Source organism: Mustela lutreola, chromosome 14, assembly GCF_030435805.1.
Source record: "Mustela lutreola isolate mMusLut2 chromosome 14, mMusLut2.pri, whole genome shotgun sequence".
In the NCBI taxonomy this organism is placed as follows: domain Eukaryota; kingdom Metazoa; phylum Chordata; class Mammalia; order Carnivora; family Mustelidae; genus Mustela; species Mustela lutreola.
The window spans coordinates 34,229,871-34,248,057 of NC_081303.1; the positions used below are offsets into that span (position 1 = coordinate 34,229,871).

At 48.1% G+C, this 18,187-nt stretch overlaps 1 protein-coding gene across 1 annotated transcript in view; it reads left to right on the forward strand.

The window, feature by feature from the left end:
• The window catches only part of TNR (tenascin R), a 396,641-nt gene that overhangs the window by 302,246 nt on the left and 76,208 nt on the right, over positions 1–18,187 (forward strand). Inside the window, exons 3-4 of the mRNA XM_059146349.1 lie at positions 12,522–13,083; positions 15,435–15,911. Coding sequence (XP_059002332.1) covers positions 12,585–13,083; positions 15,435–15,911 — 976 coding nt within the window. The 5' untranslated portion in view covers positions 12,522–12,584. The remainder of the gene's footprint in view (positions 1–12,521; positions 13,084–15,434; positions 15,912–18,187) is intronic.

The window sequence follows — 18,187 nt, forward strand, 5'->3', positions numbered from 1 at the left end:
CGTTAGGTTAGATGAGGCTGTTGTTCAAATGAAAATGTCACTGTTATTTATGGTCTAAGGTCTACCTGTCTCCAAATAGGTTTTTAGAAGGTGTTAATTTATTGCTAATACTGTATCTTGTATTACTTTGACATTTGACTACTAAAGGAATGAGGCACAGAGGACAGGTGAATGTTAAGCAGAACTGGGGAAGGGAGGAAATGCCTGGGGTAAACGACTCTCCCCAGAAATCCAGGTCTCTGTGGGATCTCGCGGGCATGAGCCCTGACAGGAGGCTCGGTCAGTGAGGACACTGCCTCTGCCCACTAGGGTGAGTAGAAGCGGAGCTGTTAACCACCCTTAAAGCCCAGTGGAGGTGACAGGAGTTTGCAGAGAGCTAACCAGAACCTAGAAAGAGAGTCAGTGGTGTAGAGGAGGTCACCTTGAAAGGGACACTGCTGGCCTCAGCGACGTCCTAGGAGGAAGTCAGGACCCTGCTCTCCTCCCGACTCCGCCGTAGCTATCCTGCTGGGCTTCCCCCTACCGCTGGAAGTGACGACCCAAGCCAAGGATGAGGGAGCCTCCAGGGAGAGAGATGAGGGAGGAGAAAGGTGGAGAGAGGGTCTGGAAGGGCCCTTGGAAGAGTTCAGGGGCTGCTGCGTGTGCCTGGAGAGGGACTCAGTCCCTTGGAGCTGTGCACCGACACTCCCTCCCCTGTCTAGGGAGGAAGGAGAGGGTCCGCTGAAGGGAACAGGACACCGAGCTCCAGTTCTTACAGGGATAAACCCAAGCTCACCAGAGACATTCTGCACCCTCCATGGGCTCTGTTGTACATCTCTGTACCCTGTAGGGATCACGCACCAACTCCGGGAGCCCTCAAAACACGCTTCGCTCACCAAAGCCTCAGCAGCCCTGCCACGCTCGGCGCCGACTCCAAAAAGCAGCTACTTGTAGCTAAATGGTCAATTCTTTCCTTTATTCAGATCAAAAACATGGAAAAGTCCCATATTTTACAATACATATCCTGAATCGAGCAGTTAATCAAACAACATGGGCATTCCATGGGAGCCTCCTCTTAGCAATAATGAACAAAGATGATGCCGTATAACTTAATGGAGAACAAAATGCATTTTGTCAAGACCGAGTACGAGCAAAGGAATTTAAGAAATTATGTACCCTGAAAAACCACTCTCGAAAGTAATGAGGAAAGCTAATCTGAGCCTTACTGACTACATAACTGCAGAATAAGATAAACGATAAGCAAACAATCTTTTGAGTCTGGCCGATTAGTACTCATCTTTGGTGCAAACGCAGCGGCAGATGTCAAAGCGTCTCCGAATCATGTCACACCCTGCTTACAACACACGAAGGGCCCGACGGGCCACGGAGGACACAGCAAGTTTCTGCGGATGTCAAGGCTCTTGGACAACATGCTGCCCTCATCCCTGAACACCACGCACACATCCCCTGTGCCACGACCACGGTGGAGATGACCCCGCCTCCAGCACGATTCTCCTAGGTCTCTACTCCTCACCCCCCCACCCCCGCAGCTGCCTTTTCCTCTGCCTCTTCCCTTCTACAGCTTTCCGATTCTTCAAGACCCAGCTCAAAGGCCCCCTTCTTCCCCACTGGGTTTTCTCTAGAGAGTCTTGTGGTTGAAATGCTTCCTTCTGCTGGGCTCCCAGAAGCATTTCCCACAGACTCCTGATGTTGTCCTCCTCACGGTCTCCTGTTTCTTCTTGGTGTGCGAGTCCTTCCCTGCCAGGTACCCGGGGAGAGACCTGAGATTCCTCTAGCTCACCCCTGACATCTCGAATGGAACCTAGCCCCGTCTCTGGCGTGCAATCAGTGTGTAACTGAATTTAATTAAGCCAGTCGTACTCCACGTACTGGTACTCTCAGAACTCCCTCGAATGTCAGTGAGCAGATAGTGATCTTATTTCATGCTCTAGAATATATAACTCACCTGTGTGTCGTTTCTGGGTCAGGGTGGTACTATTTCACGCTCTAAAAGACATAATTTACACAATGAAGAAAATAACTCCTTTAGACCTCTAGAGCTGAACTTTTATAAGTTGCCACCTCCAATACACAAGCCATCTGAAGAAATTAATGGACATCCGATATGAAAGCAATTATTCGGATCCTGCTGGAAGGATCGACTCCAACATAGTTAGGTCATATAATTGGAAACCGCATGAATTGATATTTGAATCTGTCATTAGGCATTTTTAGAGTGGATGAATTATCTTGTATTCTGGATGTGGGTGAATGTGATTTTTGCAGGCGACTACCCCTAAGATTTGCCTGTTTCTAAAAGGTTTCAGTGCGCTAGGCTCAAGCAAACAGTTCCTACATTTACAGTTATAATTACTTCGAAGTTCAGAGCTCACATTTATAAATTGGCATGGCCCTGAGTTGGCCTCCAAGACCCACAGGCATATGGACATCAAGCCCCAGAATCAGTGCAAAGACATGGCCAGTTCCCCGATATTGAAGATCTCCAATGTAATAAGAAAAACAGACTGCCCTGCTTTGTCTTTTGGTATCATGGGTATGAATCTAGTCTTCTCAACCAGGTTGTAAGTCCCATGAGGGCAGAGACGACACACTCTCTCTCTCTCTCTCTCTTCTCAGGGTATCTTAGGTCTGAAATAAAAACCATTGATTTGGGATGCTTTTAGGTGGGTGGTTCCTCTTATAAGGCAATCTTCTTTCCATTTTTAAAAATTTGTTTATTTACAAGATGTATTAATTTTAGGGGAGAGAGAGTGTGAGCGGGAGGGAGGGGCAGAGGGAGAAGGAGAGAGAATCTCCAGCAGGCTCTGGGCTGAGTGTGGAGCCCGACAAGGGGCTCAATCCCACAACCCTGAGACCACGACCTGAGCCAGAATCAGGAGTCGGATGCTTAAGTGACTGAGCCACCGAGGCGCCCCTTCACTGCGTTTTTATTAAATGTAAAGAAGAGGAAGATAAAAGTAATGTGATGACTCTTCAAGAAGAATATGTATACAACAAATGGTGACATGGTGTTCTCTCAGCTCAGGAAACACCAATGAAAAATAGACATTAATGATAGCACAAAAGTCAGACTCTTGGAAGAATCTGTGACCCAAAGGGTAGAAATTTATGAAGAATTTATCACTTATATTCGACCTACTTCCAAAGGATAGAGGCGAGTGATATATGGAGGCTGTGGCATCTACGACTGAACTGAGAGTCTAGAAATATGACTCAAGATTTAGCGCGTCTCTAACTTGTTATATGTAATTGCGCAAATCATTTCCATACTTTAAGCTTCAACTATAAAATGGGAATAATCACATGGACCATTGTGAGAATTGAACAGGACTCTATCCAAAAATAAATATAAATATATATTTTATTATACTATATTATAGTATTATGTATTATTGTCTTATATTAATATTGTTAATATATTACAATAATTAGTATATGTTCATCATGGTATATATTAACATATAATCTATTAGGTCATTATTAATATTTTAGATTATGTATTTTCAAATATTCTACAGATATTATGATGTGTTATTACTGTATTAACGTAATATATTACTACATTTAAATCTATTAACACATTATATACATTATTATTAATATATTTTACATATATATTCAAATACCCTATAGAATTATCTAGGGTCTACAAAAATTGGATACATTCTCAGTTAAATGGAATCTCCATTTACCAAAAATCCTGGGCCAACTTGGAAGACAGACTATCAGTCCTACCTGTCCCCAAAAGGGAATTAGTGCCCTCAGGGGGTAAGACATGCCCAGCCTTGCCAGCTGTACTGTAAAGTAGGAATTCAACCTGGAATGATCTCACACCCCCCCCTTCTGATCTTGAGATTTTATTACTCATTTGGTAAAGTTCCTGTGACTGATATTCAAGACCTTATACTTCAGGTGACGAAGGCATGGCTGGGAGGCCAGGCCAGGGAGAAGTCTCAGAGGTAGAGCCAGATGGAGGCAGGAGGGGGACCAGAAGCCAGACTGCCCGCCCCAACCGCTGCAGTTTCTCTAATCCACACTGACACAAAGCTACCCACATCCTCTGACCATTTGTGCTGAGATGCGAATGTGGGCCCGTGGGACTGGGAACCACACACCCTCTATGCTGATGTTCACACCGGGCAGGGCAAGGCGAATGCCAGTCAGGAGTCGGGGATGGCCAGGCCCGGTGGGAGGTGATGCCCTGGCCTGGCCCCGTGCCTCCTCCCATACCACTCTGTGCCCTTGCTGACGGCTCAGGGCCAGCCACGGGCCCTGACTGCGGGGAGTTTTCTGCCCTCGGGTTCTTTTCAGAAATCTGACAGGCCCAATAAAGGCCCAGTGCTGAGGGAGACAGCGGGCTCTGAGCCCTCCCGGCAGCCCCCACCGGGCCTCCACTGACACAACGGGGCCGGCTGTAATCACATTACACCCGCGTCTTTCATAATTACCCTCTTTCTCCCAGTGACAGAGCATCCCAACGGCAGGGAGGGAACTATTTTTAAACTAATTCTTACAAAAAAAAAAAAAATCACAAAAAAGAGTGTCATTTTTCCACAGATACAGTTCTGGTTTATAAATCACCCCAGGGACAGAGTGGGGACGAAGGCTGGCAGAAGCTGGGAAATCCAAACAGAGCTCTGGCCGCCCACCCCTGGAGATCACCTCTGCTCACCAGTCCAACAACCTGCACGCTCATTTTTTTCTCTCCTGTTGTTTTCTTCCTGAGGTATTTCTGTCTGTCTCCATCTCTTGCAGCTCCTCTCTGAGCCGTGGGAGTGGGAGCCAGGGAAGGAAAAAGAAAAACCCCAAAGGCATCGCTTCGGTGTGAGTGACCAGTGGCCCTTCCTGTTGGTCACCTCCCCACCTTACCCGCCCCACACCCCCAGCTTCTGGAGACCAGCTCTCCTCTCCCTTCTCTGTGCGTGTTTCTCCATAACCACCGCCAAGCTCCTCACGGTGAAGAAAGCAAGCCAGGCGAGGGCCCGTGGAGGAGGTCGAGGGCAGGAAGAGGCCCGAAGACCGGCTTCGGCTGGGGCAGGTGCTCCAGCGGGGCTCGGGGAGCCAGGCTCTGCCCACAGGCCTCGGGAGAGGAGCGAGCACTTCAGCCGCCGGGCACCAGCTCGCCTGGAGGACCGGCCTGCTCTGCACCTCATACAAATTACCCAGAGACTCCTCTTGGTGCCGGCCCCGATAATTGCACTGATAAGGAAGCGGGGGTAGGAAATGAATCAATGGCCCCACACAGGTTTCCTGAGTATCAGTCTATCGAATTACTGCGACTCTATTGCACTCTCCTTCCGAGGGTCATGAGCTATCTGTCTTGCTCACGAGTGCTGGTGTAGCGCTGAGGCCCGGGTGTATCACTGTCCCTCAGGTTTACATTTGCTCCCTCTGCCTCTAGAAGGCTTGTCAGAGTCTCTCTCCAGCTTGGCTTGCTTCCCGCGTTCCCTCCTCCACCTCCTCAGCTTTCCCCTCTGGTCGCCCCGACACACACACACACACACACACACACACACACACACACACACTCACACACACACACCGCTGCTCTGACTGGCCCATCATGGCCCCAATCCTGGAGTCTTATTAACTGTAGCTGGATGAGCCATCTGAGAGGTAGGAAGACCGTGAGGGGACGCAAGGCTCTGCTGGTCCCCTCCAGCCTAGGTCACCTCTCATAACACGTGGCATCTAGCTTACAGGTGATGCTGTCACCTCGCACCAAAGCCGGGTGGTGGGTCTGAGAGCAGGTGGGGCCCCTCTACAGGTGACAAGCATATGGAATGCAGCCCTCAGGGGTCTGTCACAAGAGGAGGCCAGGCCCCAGAGGAAGCTGCGGAGTTCTACCCACCAGCTTCGCTGACGAGCGCCACAGAGAGAGACCACGTGCTGAACAGTCATCATTCCTCGTTGGAATGGGAGGTGGAGGTAGAGAATAAAGGCAGAAAGGGAGGTTTCAGGGATGCGAGAAAGAAAAGCCCCTTGGAAATAATGAAGTGACATGAGCTTAGCGCAGTGAAGGACTATTTATTCAGTCAGAATTAAATAAATGTCCATTTCATTCCCCTTCCCTTCAGCAACGTCAGACGAAGTGAGAAACATGAAGCCCTCCACGCCGTTCATTCTGCCTTCTGTCTCTACCTCTCCCCAGAGCAGCCACCTAAGCCACACGGAAGTATAGACACTAGAGAGAAGCAGAGGGGCCTGTGGTGTGGTCTGGGGTGGCTTGTGGCTGAGCTGGGTAGACGCACACCAGCACGAACCTCTGCGGGCCCTGGTCTCCTTAATTACTGGGAAAGGACAAGTTTTTAAAGTGTCCCCCAACTCCTCCAAGATCAAGGTTTACTAGTTTAGAATTGTTCTTGATTCTTTGGGACCCAGTGGACACCGGGCACTTTTAAACAAAGAACCCGCCAGACAAGCCTTCCCTCCCAGCGGGAGAGACTAACGCAGTTTCTAGGGTAGTTGCCTGCACTGGTGGAGAAAACATTAAGCTAAAAGTCATGGCTGTCAAGGTGTCCTAAATCTGATCCCAGGAGAGGAGAGTGTTGATTTTTAAGAGCTCTGAGTCTTTTCATGAGAATGGTATGTGGCCACTAATTAAAGTTGGCTGAAAACAGCAGTTGGGAGTACAGACTATGGTCAGCAAGATCTGGGTTCAGTCTTGGCTCCTCTGTTCATTAGCTGTGAAATCTTGGTCAAATTCCTTGGCCTTTCCCAAAGTTCGTTTTCCTCGTCTTGAATAATGGAAAGAAAGAGGACCTAGCATGGTAGCAAAAACACTGCAGAGCCCTCCCTGTTTACAGAGGGGCTGACTGACTGATGCCTCCTTCTGATTGGCTGTGGCCCAAGCCAAGCCAGTTGCTAAATATCTTGACTCCTAAACATCACTCCTCCCTAGTTTATAGAATCATTGTAAGAAGTGAATATAATTATATAAGAAAAACACTGGCTTGGTGCCTGGTAAAGCTATTGATTTTGCTATGGGTTGAGTTGTGTCCTACAAAGAAAATGTAGTGAAGTTCTTATCCCCAGTATCTCAGAACGTGACATCATTTGGAAAGAGGGTCATTGCAGATGTAGTTAAGATGAGGTTATACTGGAATGATGGGCCCCAATCCAATGTGACTGATGACCATGTGAAGACACAGAGAAGACAATATGACAATGGGGGTGGGGTTTGGTGTGTCCCGTCTACAAACCAGGGACTGCCAGGACTGCCAGCTAGGAGAGAGGTATAGATCTTCCCTCAGAGCACTCAGAAGGAACCAACCTAATTGACCCCTTGATTTTGGATTTGTAGTCTCCAGAATTGTGAGACAAAAAGTTCAGAGTTCATAGTTACTCAGTTGAGATTGGTGACAGCAGCCCTAGGAAGCCAATATGGTTTTATAGTGAGTAGACTCCTCAAAGCCACATGAGAGTATCAGGAAAAAGAAGACCATAAGGTCCATTCTAGCTCATCCTCTCACGTAATTCTTGGAAGCCCATCTTCAGCGTCCTCATTAAGCAGACTTTCCACTTGTGCCTGAATACTTCCAGTGGCAGGGAGCTCACTACCCACCATGACAATTAAGTGGTTCTGATTGTTAGAAAAGCTATTCTCTAAATGGAGCCAAAATTGGTTTCCTTGTAGATTACCCCACTTGGTAGAAACTAGTTCCCTTGGACCTTTTGGCAAATAGAAGTCCAATCCTTCCTTCAGCTTTCCATGGCCTTTCAAATACTGACATTGATAGAGCAAGTACGTGCTTGTACATGTCAGAGTTTTAGCAAACGCGATGTCTTCTTGGGTATGATGCACTTCTGCCAGCCACTACGGGAGGGAGAGCTCTGAAGGGCCTCTCATCAGCATTGAAGGTGCCAGCCTGGAAGGGACACACATCACTTCCTCAGAACTGATCAGCCAGTCCCAGCGGCATGGCCGCACCGAACCAAAAGGAGGCCAGAAAACATAGTCCTACCATGTGTCTGGAAAGCCAGGCCGGAAGTACGTGGCGAAGGGCACCGACAATTACGCTATCCTATCAGTGCCGCTGTCCCCGAGTCATATTACGTGCAGCCCTCTCTGGGCATTCTGGGCATGTGTTGGTCATCGTAATGATCACATCGCATTGTTATCCTATTTATTGTGTCTTCATCATCTCCACAAAACTGAGAGTTTCTCAGGAACAGGGACTGGGTAGGGGAGGGAGGGCACCTGGGTGGCTCAATCGGTTAAGTGTCTGTCTTTGACTCAGGTCATCATCCCAGGGTCCTGGGAAGGAGTCCTGCATCAGGCTCCTTCCTTAGCTGGGAGTCTGCTTCTCCCTCTGCCTCTGCCCCTCCCCTCTGCTCATGCTCTATCTCTCTCAAATAAATAAATAAAATCTTAAAAAAGAAAAAAGAATAGGGACTAGGTCATATGAAGTGTTTGGTCTGGGATGAATTTTAGAAGAGTGACTATATAGCTAGAGTAAAAGGCAGAGTCCTTGTAGTGGTTTATAAGGCTGTATCTGAACTGGCTCTCTCTACCTCTCTGACATCTCTCCACATCTACTCCTTCATTCGCTTGGCCACAGTCTCACTGTCCCTCAAACTCACTAGTCCAGATCCTGCCTCTGAGCCCTCACACTTGCTTTTCCCTATATCTAAAATGCTGTTCCACTGCTCTCTGCTTGGCTCACCAGTCCACTTCTCTGAGGTCTCTGCTCAGCTGTCACCTTATCAGAGAAGCCTTCCCTGACCATGCCTTGTAATATTAGCACGACTTTTCCTGCCCTGTTAGTGCCCCGACCCCTCATCTTTTAGTCTTCTCCACTTACATTTGCGGATACAAACACACACAAATGAATGTTATATCATCATACACCAAATAACATATTCTATGCCTTATAGGATACATTATACATGGCACACAGGTTTCTCTGCTATCTGAAGGTAGAGTTTCCTATGAAAGCTTTCATAAGTTGAAATGGCATAAAGAGAAGAAACACGTACCATTAATTCATATGGAATAGTTTTTTAGCCTTGCCAAACCAAAAAATTACCTCTCTTGGGCTTTTCTAACACCTTAGATCACATTTTGCTAATGGACACACAAAATAAATTGAGATAAAGTACAGATGCTCACAGACACAGTTCAAAGCTCCTGCGGCTCGAAGCTGAGATGCTGAGTGTCGTCCCTAGGGGAAGTGGGACAGCATCCATCCCTCTCACTGCTTGAGGTACGTACTGCCTCTATCACTGTGTACAGCAGAATCAATGCTGTTTTTGCTTTTTTTCCTAATTTCCTAAATGTAAGAACCCTTTTCAGAACTAATATAGGTCTCTCCCAAGTGAAGGTGGCATAACGCCAACTCTCAAAGAGCAAGAGATACTTGCACACGATTATTTTTACTATTTATTGTTTGCCCTCCCTCTGACACACACATACACACCCAGGCCCAGACACATGTGCAAACACACCTGAAAGAGACTTCTATGAATGAAGGAACCCACGTATGGTAGGTACTCAATAAATATCTGTCAAATGAATGAAAAAGGAACCAATGTACCTCATGAGTCTTCATTTCTCTGGTCCAATGCCAAGTTCCTCCCTCTCATAGGACAAAACTGAGTCTCTTCAACAACCTGGTCCCCCAGAAGGGGTCAATGATTCATGCGGTACAGAGCGAAACAGCCCTTTCCTTCGCCTTTGTTCTGTGTTTTAATTCATAAAGCCTAAATTTAAGTAAGATTTTGGAGGTTACAATATCACGCTGTCGATGGAATCATAGTTAAGTTTGTAATTGACTAGGGTCATAAGTGCTATTCACACATAAAGTAAGACTTCTGCTCCATGGTTACTTCTGTAGTTGTCGCTTTGGATCTAAGTGTAGGACCTGACATTCTTCCCTCTTAATTTGCCTGTCACTTGTCTTCCTTTCCAGTTATAACATCATTTATTCTTTCACTTATTTATTGAGTGTCAACTACGTGCAAACAAATCTGCATTACATGCTATGGGTTTTGTGGGATAATTTTACAGTTCCTGGGTTAAAAAAAAAAAAAAGCTATTCAGCAATAGCAGTATGGATCAGACAAACCAATGTTAGTTTAGTAAAAGAAATAGCTAAGGCTCCTCGGCCTTCGGTGTGAGAGCGAAGGTCAGTGACTGATAGCAGAGCCATTCTGGGGAGCTCTCAGTGATAGAAGGGGCAGAAGCAACCTTCCAAGGAGGCAATGGCTGGGGACCCGGAAACAGAAAGCCAACAGCACCCTACACTGAGGGCCTTGGAAAGAGCTGACAGCCATGAGGGTAATTTGGTTCAGACACATCACTCTATCTATCCCCAAGGCTGATTTACCTTATCTTGATGTGGCCAGTGGATCACCTCGTCCCAGATTAGCTCCAAGAACCTCTCCCTTGTTCAAACAAGGGTATGCTAAGTTTGTGCTTTCTTGGTGTCCACTGATGGATGAGACTTCCCCTGTGTTCCGGCAATTTCAGGGCAGTCCTTGGAGAGGGGAAGAAGCAGAACAATTATTCTACATTATCTGTAAACAATATTTATTTATTTTAATTAATGCCAGGTACTAGGTAAGTACTGTACAGATAATAAACATCCCTACAATTCTGGAAGGTAGGTACCGTTATAATCCCCATTGTGTAGATGGGGAAATGGAGGCCTACAGCTAGAAAAGTGAAGGAACTGGGTCTGAACCCAGACGGTCTGGCTCCGGTGTCCATGATCTTAACAGCTCTGCTCAGTTTCCTCTTCATACTGGAAACAGGGACAGACTATGGTTCAATATACAACATAAAGGCTGAGTAATGAGATGTGGTTTTTGTATGAGTCACTAATACAGATCATTTTTACCAAAACCAACCCTCAGACACTATCCAGTTGAACTGAAAGGGACAAGAATAATGAATAACTTGAGGATAATGGAAGGAGATCAAATAAGTTGGAGAATGATTCAGCCCTTTGCTCACTGGGCAGTCACTCGTTAATTTATCTGTTTATTCGTCCTTCCAAGCGTCCACTCATTCATCCAACAGCCACGCACTGAGCACTTTTGCTGCCCGAGGCACACATCAAATGCTGCAGATAAGACGTGGTCTGACCAGAATCGATTTTGCAGTCCAGGTGGGGAGAACCAGGCAAAGGAGACGCAGGTCTAGCGTGAGACATGCTGTCAGCGGGGCTTAACTTCGCCTCACTGGGGAGAGCAGATGAAGGGACAGGAGGGAAATGGTGAAAGGAAGAAGCTTCACGGAGGAAGGAACATTGGATCTGACCCTAGCAAAAGTCTCTAACCTCAATATTCCCAGGAAGATCCTAGAATTACACAACTGCCATCAGAGACAACAGAAAATTGAACATGCTTTCAAGGAATGAGCTAGAGCACAGCAATTAGGAAGACAGGCTTGGGGTCTGTGAAAGTTCATCAGGCCTGAATTCAAATCTTAACCTCTCCAGGCAGAATTGCCTCAATCATGAGATGGGGATATCTTCCATCATGAGATGGGGATATCAGCCCCCCTAGGGCTATCCCCAGGGCCAGGAAGATCATGTGCAAGGTACAGAGCCCAGTCTGGGCGCCAAGCCCCATCACTAGGCACCAGGCATCATTTGTGTCTTCTCTCAGTCCCAGCTAGCCTTACCCCATCCCTCCGTCTTTAATCTTCTTAGAAGCTGTAACACTACCTTTAGAACCAAAATTTGTAAGCCTCTTTCCTCTTTTACATCGGGGATAAAAAAGAAATATAATTTCTGCAAAACTGATTTGCATTACAGTAAATTTCTCATCCTCGGTGGGTTTTGGTGACTAGGTAATCAGCAGAGGAGCTAATTCATTATTTTAGCAATTTAAACAGGACCTCGGAAGAAAGGCACCCCGTGGTCACAAAGCACCGGGACTAAACTAATGAGAAGATTAAAAGAAAGTTCGGCTCACACAGTCTCCGATAATCACAAACGTACCCAAGGATTATTAACAACCACAATTACCTGGAACTACATTATCTGCCTGGTTGGTTATTCCAAAGTCAACTCGTATTGAATACACGGGCTTAGAGGAGTTCATAAGTTATTTTGAAGTGGCTGACAGGGCCCCCTCGCTAACAAATATGTGGGAAAATATGAAGGTATGCCTGAGGCTCCCTGGTACCCTTCATCCTACTTCTCACCCAGACGTGAAAGTAAGCTCTGAGCTCTCCTTGGAGGAATAGCTTAACCACCAACCCCCAGTTGTCAGTCCTCACAGGTCCTCTGGGCTGGGCCTTACTTGCCCACCATGGGGCTCAGATGCGAGCATTCTAGATAAGCCTTTTGAGAAATCAAAATGTCTTTCTGCAGAAGCAGTGTCCATTTTCAGGAATCCATCCCTCTCCGGGACAAAGCTCTGGGCTTCTGTGATCCTGATAGCTACTGTCCCTTCCCAACCTACCCGTGGAAAATCCTAAGTGCCTCCTCTACAGCTTTGTAGGATTTCGCCCAGCCCTGGTGCTCCGCACAGGTCTCAGGGGTCATCTCCTTTCTCCGTCTTTCTTGCAGATTCCCACAACTTCCGGCTGTGTGCTGCAGGCTGGTGTTGAACCCGGAGCTCTGGCTGAGAGAATGGGGGTGGATGGGGAAACGGTGGTCCTGAAGAACATGCTCCTTGGCGTCAACCTGATCCTCCTGGGCTCCCTGCTCAAGCCCTCCGAATGTCAGCTGGAGGTCACCACAGAAGGGGTCCAGAGACAGGCGGCGGAGGAGGAAGGAAGTGTGGCCAACTACAGCGCTTCTGGCAAAGAGCAGCCTATGGTCTTCAACCACGTGTACAACATTAATGTGCCCCTGGACAACCTCTGCTCCTCTGGGCTGGAGGCCTCCGCGGAGCAGGAGGTGAGTGCTGAAGACGAGGCGCTGGCGGAATACACGGGTCAGACCTCGGACCACGAGAACCAGGTCACCTTCACCCACAGGATCAACCTCCCCAAAAAGGCCTGCCCCTGCGCCGGCTCAGCCCGGGTGCTGCAGGAGCTGCTGAGCCGCATCGAGATGCTAGAGAGGGAGGTGTCGCTGCTCCGGGACCAGTGCACCAGCAACTGCTGCCCAGAAAGCGCGGCCACAGGTAGGGGCTGGGGGCGCAAGGGTCCCCCGCAAGGGCAGCCAAGGCCCGGGGGGGGGGGTGGAGGACAGTGTGCCGGCGGGGCAGCCTCTCTCCGGGCACGCACACACGGAGGGAACAGTGCGCTGCTCTGCTCGCGGCTGCAGCTCTCTGCCACTGCGTCTCACGTCTACATGCGGTCCTTCCCCGGGGGAATCGGGGCAGCATTTTCTACACTGCTCAGTCTGAAATACATTAACCTGATTTGGGGGGGATGAGTCAGGTAATGGTACATCGGTTCAGCGCAGCAACTTCTGTGGCGAGCAGGGAATTTGGTGTCTGTCTTCATTCATCTTTGGTTTTCACAGGCTGTTGAATTGATATCTCTCCATGTTAACCTCGGGGACTAGAGAACGCGGGCGCTCTGCTCGCTCAGCCACAGCCTCTCTCCCATCTGAGTAAATGATAGTCATTAAGGTCTCCGAGGACCTGGCCTCATCTCCCGCAGGATGCAGGCTTCAGCTCCCTCCGCAGACGCGCACGTGGGTGCGCTTGCACACACATGCACCTGCTCGCACGCGCACGGAGTAATGCGCACTCGAAGGGCTGATTCCACACCCCCAAAGGCTGGGGGTCTTAGATTTACCTCTCGACTCACCCACCCTGACTAGGAACACTTAGAAATTACTATCTTGACCTCTCTGGGAGGGTTCATTACACCTTCAGAGCCAGACTCCCTGAGTTCAAATCCTGGCTCTGCTACTTACTAGCCGGTATTTAAGCAGGTTTACATAACCTGTGCCTTCTTTCCCCACCTACAAATGCTGATAAACGACAATCACAGGGATGACTACATACAGAATTAGGACTAAACAGATGAAAGGCTGGCTTCTGGTAAGTCCCATGGCAGCAACAGCAATCTGCTGACCCTTAACCAATAAAGATTGTGTTAGTCCCCTTTTATGTCCAGTCCTCTCGCCCACAAGGCAACTTAGAGCCACGCCATTCATTCTTTAATGAGAAAGGGATTCATCTAACTATCCTGGGTTCCGGTTTTCAGCTCTGTAGGTTCTGGTATCTGGAGGCTTTCCAGGGAAGAAGCTGGAGGTGGCAGGGATGACACGGAACACACCAAAATTAGGGGCAGATTCTGTGTGGTGAAATATTGCCCAAGTTTTCTCACCTCTTTGTTGGCCTCATAACCAAAACTATAAATAAACAACGTGAAGAAGACAAAGTCCAGTCATTCAGTCTCCTGTTCTTCCTGTTCTTTGGTGGGAACTTTCAGGCCATTTTGCCTTTTCAGTGGAGCTGAGGAATACAGGGAAGTCATAGGTGTCCATGAACATGAACTCTTCAGTGCCCAGCTGGGCAGCCTCTGAGTGAGTTTTCTCCCAGCTTCCTACTGGGCTCCGTGGCAGATGTGGAAAAATCCACAAGCAAGAACTATGTTAAAGCAATGTCTGTGGCGTCCTTTCAGACCACAGGGCTAGGTAAAGTGGCAGAATTTAAAAAGGCTGTAACTTGCTTGATTTCATCTCCCCAGAGCCAAGCACAGAGAAGGATGCCAAGCAGGTACTAGGCTCGTGTTTGCTTAATTTGTTTATTTGACTCATGCTAGACAGATAAATTAACCCCTGTAGTTATGGTGTGGAAAGGGCCGGGGCAGAGATATGCATAGAATCCAAAAAGATCAGAGCAAACAGTAATGAAATGAGACTGAAGTTATGGGAAGCCTTAGAAGTGACCCTGGTGCTGAGTTGTGATAAATGAGCCAAGTAAGTTAGATGGCGGGAAGGAGAGGGAGCAAGATGTGTCTGTAGCACAAATGACCTTGCCCTCCACAGCAGCCTCAGCACTCAGCCTACCTCCCCTTGGGTCGCCATCAGTACCCACAGCCCGCTCCTGGGTGTCTTTGTCAGGGACCTGCACTGTGGCCAGAGCATCCCACAGGATTAAACCCGGGTTATCTTCTCTGGGACTGCCTGTTAATGCACCCTGGCTTAAGCTCCTCCCTCCCCCTCTCTCTAATCAGTTTCTCCTGGGAGCACTTTCTAGTAAGTCCCTTGACCTGAGCCCTCATCCAAGATCTACTTCCAGGGGACCCAAGCTAAGACACACTGAAGGTTAACTCCTGGAAGACAAGTCACCAGATCTCATTTATCCTTGCCCCCAGCACCAAGCTAGGCACAGGCAACCCAGATTTGGTGAGAACTGTTTATGAAATTGGGTATGTACCAAACTAGGTTGAGCTTGACTGTCAGCCGCCCAAATCTAACCAGAGAGTGAGGAGAGAGGTGTGTGCCCGCCCCTCCCCTGCGCCATTTACAGGAGGAGCCACTGCTTCCCTTTGACCTCCTCCTTGACCCTTCCAGGACAACTGGACTACACGCCTCACTGCAGCGGCCACGGCAACTTTAGCCTCCAGTCCTGCGGCTGCATCTGCAATGAAGGCTGGTTTGGCAAGAACTGCTCCGAGCCCTACTGCCCGCTGGGCTGCTCCAGCCGGGGTGTGTGCGTGGATGGCCAGTGCGTCTGTGACAGCGAGTACAGCGGGGGCGACTGCTCCGAGCTCCGGTGCCCGACAGACTGCAGCTCCCGGGGGCTCTGCGTGGATGGAGAGTGTGTCTGTGAAGAGCCCTACACAGGCGAGGACTGTAGCGAGCTGAGATGCCCCGGGGACTGTTCGGGGAAGGGGAGATGTGCCAATGGCACCTGCTTCTGCCAGGAGGGCTACGTGGGGGACGACTGCAGTCAGCAGCGGTGTCTGAACGCCTGCAGTGGGCGAGGACACTGCCAGGAGGGGCTCTGCTTCTGCGAAGATGGCTACCAGGGCCCTGACTGCTCGGCAGGTAGGATGAGAGGTAGGAAGGGGGGCTGCAGAGGGCGTTCGGCGAACGAAGCGGGGGTGGAAAGAGAGATGGGAGGGAAGGTGTATTTCGTGCAAAGGAATTCCCAATTGGGTTGTGCTCATTTGCTTTCTAAGAGAGCCAGGTTCTTGCGTCGGTCACAATTGATGAGATGGAAAGGCAGACACCAGAAATCGTCACATTCAGTCGGAAAGTTCTGACTGAGACTAGAGCAAAAGCGATGCTACCAAAGGTGACAGCATTCCGCTGTCCTCGCAGTGGAGGAAAGGAAAGCAGAGAGTCCCGCCACGGGATCACCTTAGGCAAGGCCACTCTATAGCTCAAGGGGCTGCTGAGAGCTCCACCTGCCCCCAGGGGTCCCCCTTGCCGCTTGCCATATTCCAGGAACATGATTTTCCTTTTCCACGCTACTGCACAAAAGGGCGGTTCGTCCGCAACAAACAAGACTAGCCAGGCACACTGGTTATTTCATAACTCACATGTTGCCAGAGCTTCCTAATTGATGAAATGATCTAGTGTCCACACAGAAAAAAAATATTTATAGGCGGGACGCCTGGGTGGCTCAGTTGGTTGGACGACTGCCTTCGGCTCAGGTCATGATTCTGGAGTCCCGGGATCGAGTCCCACATCAGGCTCCCAGCTCCACGGGGAGTCTGCTTCTCTCTCTGACCTTCTCCTCGTTCATGCTCTCTCTCACTGTCTCTCTCTCAAATAAATAAATAAATAAATATTTATAGGCAAGAAATTAAATGTAAACAGGAATAAAGTCCTAAAGGCATCAAACAACAACTCACATTCTAACAATTAGTACAGAATATCAAAAGGCAATACAAAAATAAAAAAAATTTTTTTAATTTTAAAATTTTTTTAAAAAATTTTAAAAAAAATGAATATCAAAAGGCTGTGACTCACTTTGTTCCAGAGGACATTGAGCAAATTAGAACCAACCCCACACGTAGTCTAATGCTGTGAAAGCTGATACAAAGGTGATATCCTGAAATGAAGATCTAAATCCAGCAGAGGGGAAAATATTCATATCTCACTGGAGATTTTTTTTATCTAAAATTAGATGATTCTCATCATTTCACTGTTATTGCTCATCCTTTTCTGACTGAATCAATGGCTCTTGCTGATACATTTTGTTTGTGTATCAGGTTACCTGATTGACCTTGATCCTTTCCATTTACGAGTGAATCTGTAACAGTGGGTTCAGAGGATGTACTGGGAGGATTTAAAATAAAAAATAACAGCAATCAAATATCTTTAAACCTTCTGATGGGTTGTCTGCTGGGAGGTCAGCTTCATTGATTTTCTGGTCTTCAGCATCACCAGTAGTTCCCCACCTGGATAAAGGGACCAGTCCGACAAGGTCCCTGCACCTGTGACTTCAACTTAATTTCTTTCACAAGATCCATGGCAATAATGGAAAAACAAAACAGTAACATACTGCTTAGAGAAAAAAATCTTTTCACTTTCCTTCATTTTTTTCCACATTTTTATTTCATTTAGCTTCCCCATTTTGTTTACTGAACTGAAATGTCTTTCTAAAAACACATGTAGTTGTTATAGCAATTGTTCCAAAGGAAAATTCAAGCTGAAGTTAAGCCTCGTTCACTACGTGAAGCCTTGTTTGAATCCAAAGTCACGAGGGAGCTGCTGGCAAGGGGAGGCTGAGGGATGGCCCTGGATTCCAGCCACAGGATGAAGCTCCAGGAGGCCCCCGCAGAGGATGCTAAGGGTCAGCCTGAGCCATTGCCCTGGATGGCTATTCTGTAGCCCATCTGCTTCTTAACAGAATAGATCTTTGTTGGGCTGTACAACCCTGCCATTTCCTGCCATATTCCTGACCCTGCTTTTCTACAAGAGTGGGTCCATTTGCAGACAAAATCTTAACCTAATCCTGGATCCAGATGGAAGTGGAGATAAACCCACCTTGTCGCTCAGGGAAGACCCAGCAGCTGGATGGAGTCCAAATTGTGAACCCGTGTTACCTCCAACACTTTACCTCTGTGCTGTTTGAAGAAGACTTTGGGAGCCCCAGATGAATGACTTTACAGGTTCTAGAAGCATGTGAGGAAGGACAGGTGCATCACCTCTACCTGTTTCTATAGCAACCCCACAGCCACAGCTCATTGCAGGAGGTGCTGCTCTCAGCGCCTGCCTTTTAAACCGAGCACCACAGGTCTCTTCCAGAGAAGTATCTGGGTCATTATCTAAAGTGCTACTTTGCTTGCTCTTTGAGAGAAGGCTGTGGGAGA